This window comes from Sprattus sprattus (genome assembly GCF_963457725.1).
Source record: "Sprattus sprattus genome assembly, contig: scaffold_139, whole genome shotgun sequence".
NCBI classification, from domain to species: Eukaryota; Metazoa; Chordata; class Actinopteri; order Clupeiformes; family Clupeidae; genus Sprattus; species Sprattus sprattus.
This window is the reverse complement of record NW_027666844.1, coordinates 41,469-47,500: the sequence shown is the minus strand read 5'-3', so window position 1 is coordinate 47,500 and position 6,032 is coordinate 41,469. Positions and strand designations below refer to the sequence as shown.

General features: G+C 50.1%; 1 protein-coding gene across 1 annotated transcript in view; it reads right to left on the bottom strand.

Annotated features, from left to right (window-relative positions):
* LOC308382595 (protein NLRC3-like) overlaps positions 1–5,291 on the bottom strand; it is a gene marked incomplete at both ends in the record, with an annotated part of 16,362 nt that extends 11,071 nt beyond the window's left edge. The window contains 2 exons of the mRNA XM_080860990.1: positions 3,445–3,527; positions 4,650–5,291. Of these exons, the coding sequence (XP_080717116.1) occupies positions 3,445–3,527; positions 4,650–5,291 (725 nt within the window). The remainder of the gene's footprint in view (positions 1–3,444; positions 3,528–4,649) is intronic.
* Positions 5,292–6,032: the final 741 nt, after the last annotated feature.

The following is a 6,032-nucleotide window of genomic DNA, read 5'->3' as shown; positions in this document are numbered from 1 at the left end:
TTTTGGTCTGGAAGTTCGGTCTGGCACTGCTCCGTTGGGGAGAAATGATCACAGATCCGAAACGGATCTAGCCAATCAAATTGTCAGGGCGGGCTTTATACAATGATGGACAGATGGCTTGAGTTGAATTAACGGTAGATTCGAAATCGTAATGACCTACACCACATGTGTCAAACTCAAGGCCCGAGGGCCTGATCAGGCCCGACAAGCCATTTAGCCTGGCCCGCCAGCTCCTCAGAACGTTGCAAATAGTTCCATTGATTTGAATGAGCAACGGTGACATTTTATTTGGTTTGCCTAATTTTCCCTTAGGATTCCTAAAGTATCCATCTGCAAAGTCCCACAATGCACTGTCCCCGCGTTGGTAGCATACGTCAATTTAGGGAGCGCTTGCCCCACTGTCGACTTACAACCATTTTTTTTTATTTCGGCCCTCTGTGTATTTGGATAGATACACACAGATACACACACCTGTCCTGACCACTAGCCACACAGATACACACACCTCTCCTGGCCACTAGCCACACAGATACACACACCTCTCCTGGTCACTAGCCACACAGATACACACACCTGTCCTGGTCACACAGATGCACACACCTCTCCTGGTCACTAGCCACACAGATACACACACCTCTCCTGGCCACTAGCCACACAGATACACACACCTGTCCTGCCCACTAGCCACACAGATACACACACCTGTCCTGGCCACTAGCCACACAGATACACACACCTGTCCTGTGCACTAGCCACACAGATACACACACCTCTCCTGGCCACTAGCCACACAGATACACACACCTCTCCTGGTCACTAGCCACACAGATACACACACCTCTCCTGGCCACTAGCCACACAGATACACACACCTGTCCTGCCCACTAGCCCCACAGATACACACACCTGTCCTGGCCACTAACCACACAGATACACACACCTGTCCTGTGCACTAGCCACACAGATACACACACACACCTCTCCTGGTCACTAGCCACACAGATACACACACCTGTCCTGTGCACTAGCCACACAGATACACACACCTCTCCTGGTCACTAGCCACACAGATACACACACCTCTCCTGACCACTAGCCACACAGATACACACACCTCTCCTGGTCACTAGCCACACAGATACACACACCTGTCCTGACCACTAGCCACACAGATACACTCACCTCTCCTGACCACTAGCCACACAGATACACACACCTCTCCTGGCCACTAGCCACACAGATACACACACCTCTCCTGGTCACTAGCCACACAGATACACACACCTCTCCTGGCCACTAGCCACACAGATACACACACCTCTCCTGGCCACTAGCCACACAGATACACACACCTGTCCTGGCCACTAGCCACACAGATACACACACCTGTCCTGTGCACTAGCCACACAGATACACACACCTGTCCTGTGCACTAGCCACACAGATACACACACACACCTCTCCTGGTCACTAGCAACACAGATACACACACCTCTCCTGGTCACTAGCCACACAGATACACACACCTCTCCTGGCCACTAGCCACACAGATACACACACCTCTCCTGGCCACTAGCCACACAGATACACACACCTGTCCTGGCCACTAGCCACACAGATACACACACCTGTCCTGTGCACTAGCCACACAGATACACACACCTGTCCTGGCCACTAGCCACACAGATACACACACCTCTCCTGGCCACTAGCCACACAGATACACACACACACCTCTCCTGGTCACTAGCCACACAGATACACACACCTCTCCTGGTCACTAGCCACACAGATACACACACCTGTCCTGACCACTAGCCACACAGATACACACACCTCTCCTGGCCACTAGCCACACAGATACACACACCTCTCCTGGTCACTAGCCACACAGATACACACACCTGTCCTGGTCACACAGATACACACACCTCTCCTGGTCACTAGCCACACAGATACATACACCTCTCCTGGCCACTAGCCACACAGATACACACACCTGTCCTGCCCACTAGCCACACAGATACACACACCTGTCCTGCCCACTAGCCACACAGATACACACACCTGTCCTGTGCACTAGCCACACAGATACACACACACACCTCTCCTGGTCACACAGATACACACACCTCTCCTGGTCACTAGCCACACAGATACACACACCTCTCCTGGTCACTAGCCACACAGATACACACACCTCTCCTGGTCACTAGCCACACAGATACACACACCTCTCCTGGCCACTAGCCACACAGATACACACACCTCTCCTGGCCACTTGCCACACAGATACACACACCTGTCCTGGCCACTAGCCACACAGATACACACACCTGTCCTGTGCACTAGCCACACAGATACACACACCTGTCCTGGCCACTAGCCACACAGATACACACACCTCTCCTGGTCACTAGCCACACAGATACACACACCTGTCCTGGCCACTAGCCACACAGATACACACACCTCTCCTGGCCACTAGCCACACAGATACACACACCTGTCCTGGCCACTAGCCACACAGATACACACACCTCTCCTGGCCACTAGCCACAGAGATACACACACCTGTCCTGACCACTAGCCACACAGATACACACACCTGTCCTGACCACTAGCCACACAGATACACACACCTCTCCTGGCCACTAGCCACACAGATACTGTTACAAGCCTGGCTCAGGGCATGGAACAGAGACGGGAATGCCACACTTTCAGGAACGATGTATATATTATATTTATTAAAGTAAATCAAACTGAACAGAATGGTTTAAGTAAAGTCAGTATTGAAGTAGTAATTGGAAAATAAAAGTGTCAGCAATCAGTATTGTGAGGTGAAGTGAATAAGCAAAACAAAGTCGGTGCGGGAGAGACGAAACAGCGGCGGCCTCCTCTAGTCTCATCTGACGCGCTTTTATGGTCCCGACCGGGAAGCAATTAGGGCAACACCCAACACCTGCGCCCCGCTCACCTGGATGAGATAGATGAAGCACACAGAGGAGGAGGAGCCAGGCAAAGCCGTGACACCTCCCCCCTTACAACAGAGGCCTCTCAAAGAGAGACTCTGTAAACTTGCTCACCCCTCCCCGAGCACCCAAACAGCGAAACAAATAACAACTTCCTAACATACATCTCAATAATAAATAGTATTATTATTTTAAATATGAACAAATAATCAAATGTTAGAAATACTCAACTTCGTCTAGGGGTCATGGCTTGGACACATCATCCAAGCCGTCAAAGCAGATGAAAAATGGATCTCTTGAGGTCAGCTGGCCCCATCCACTCAATCCCTTCCCAGCAATTCAAACCACCCTCCCTCGAACCCAATGCTCCAGCAAATCCCGGTACCTGGAAAGCCAAATTTTAAGGAGACTAGGCAGAGAGAGAGGAGATGAAATACAAGAAAGAAATAGAGAGAACAAGACAATGGCTCACTCCGGCTCACACGGGGCACGGGACAAGGCATCAGCTATGATGTTGTCCACACCCCGAATGTGCCGGATCAGTATGCTATATGGCTGTAAAAACAACACCCAGCGCATAAGGCGCTGACTTGGGCTCTTCAAAGAATGCAAGAAGGTCAGGGGATTGTGATCTGAATAAATGGTAACAGGAACAGCGCCCCCACTTAAATAAACATCAAAGTGTTGTAACCCCCATATTAAAGCCAGTGTTTCTTTCTCAATAGTAGAGTAATTTAACTGATGACGGTTAAACTTCTTAGAAAAGAAACACACAGGCCGGTCTACCCCTTGCTCATCCCTCTGCAGGAGTATGGCCCCAGCACCAACGTGGCTAGCGTCGACCTGCATCTCAAATGACTGGTCCATGCGGGGAGCCATTAACACCGGAGCAGAGGTTAACAACAACTTCACATTCTCGAAGGCGGCTTGACAATTTTCAGTCCACTCAAATTTAACCCGGCCCTTTAGAAGGTCAGTCAATGGGGCAACGACAGTGGAAAAGTTCACACAAAAGCTACGATAATATCCAACCATTCCTAGGAAGCGTCTGAGCTCAGATTTGGTAGCGGGAACAGGGAAGTTATCGATAGCCACCACCTTCGCATGCACAGGCCTCACCTGGCCTTGCCCAACAACCTTCCCTAAATAAACAACTGTCGCCTGGGCAAACTCGCACTTAGCGAGATTGACAGTGAGTCGAGCTTCAACTAGCCGCGTTAAGAGGGCCCGGATACGCTCAAGATGTTCGGTCCATCCGTCACTATACACAACCACATCATCCAAATAAACAGCGCATCCCTGTAAACCAGAGACTACGCCGTTCATAAGTCGCTGGAATGTGGCGGGGGCATTTCGTAATCCAAAGCTCATAACGGAGTAGGAATACAGGCCAGACGGTGTTATGAAGGCCGAAACCTCCTGAGCCCGAGGTGACAAAGGGACCTGGTAATAGCCTTTAAGTAAATCAAATTTACTTACAAACCGGGCTGATCCTACCCGGTCAACACAATCCTCAACCCTGGGGAGCGGAAAAGAATCTGGCTTTGTGATGTTATTTAGCTTCCGATAATCGGTACAGAATCTATACGACCCGTCAGGTTTATTAACTAGAATGCAAGGTGAAGCCCAACTGGAATAAGAGGGTCCTGCCAAACCATTATCCAAAAGATACTTCACCTCTGCCTCTAGGTGCTGCTGTTTCTCTGGTGACACCCGATAGAACCTCTGTCTTATCGGTGAAGCATCACCCACATCAATGTCGTGCTCGATAAGATGAGTGCACGAAGGTGTATCTGAAAACAAAGCAGGGAAGTCAAAAATCAAAGACTCAACCTCTGATGCCCTCCCCTTGGACAAATGCCCAAGTAGTGTGTCCAGGTCGGACAACTTCTCGGAGTTCCTCAACCGAGGCTGGAGCACGCAGTCATCTGGGCTTACCACATCCTCCTCACCACATGCTGCCACCATGTGGGGAGAGAAGCTGGACATCCCTGAAACTGCAACCAAAGCAACTGACTGAACCTGGTCACCAGTCTCTGCTGCCCCAGAAACTGGAGACCTGGTGTAGTAGGGCTTCAAAAGGTTAATGTGACAGAGTTGCGTATTACGCCTACGGTCAGGAGTCGAAACTAGATAGTTCAGGTCTGACACCTTCCGAACCACTGTGTAAGGACCCGTGTATTTAGCAAGGAAGGGGGAACCAGCTATTGGCAACAATGCCAGAACCTGATCTCCAGGACTGAACACCCTCGACTCAGACCGGCGGTCATACAAACTCTTCATTTTCTCTTGAGCCTTGGTCAGATTCTCTGTAGCCATCTCGCAAGCCAAAAACAATTTCCGACGGAAACCGTTTACATACTCCAACAAATTAGTGGGACTCTCAGGACACTTCAGCTCATCCTGCAAGACAGCTAAAGGCCCACAAACTCTATGGCCGAACACCAAATCATTAGGTGAGAAACCTGTGCTCTCCTGTGTTACCTCACGTGCTGCAAGCAATAACCACGGAAGACCTTCCTCCCAGTCTTTATTGAGCTGAACACAGTAACCCCTAAGCAGTGACTTGAGCGTCTGGTGAAAACGCTCCAGAGCGCCTTGGCTCTGGGCGTGATAAGCACTACTAAGCTGATGTTTTACACGCAGCTGCTCAAGCACTTCTGCAAACATACGTGATGTAAAATTAGAGCCCCTGTCACTCTGAATAGTCTGAGGGATGCCAAAGATTGAGATGAACTGAGAGAGAGCCTTCACCACAGACTTAGTAGAGATTGTACGTAACGCATAGGCAGCGGGGTACCGGGTGGACTGACACATCACAGTCAGAAGGTACACACACCCTGACTTAGATGGAGGCAAAGGTCCAACACAATCAATTAGCAAATGCTCAAATGGGCTCCCCAAAGCTGGAATAGGGTAAAGCGGAGCTGGCTTGATCACCTGATTAGGCTTTCCAGTTAACTGACACGTATGACAAGTCTTAATGAAGCATGCCACATCCTTCTTTAGGCAAGGCCAATAGAAGTACTTCATAAGTCTGTCATACGTCTTGCGCACACC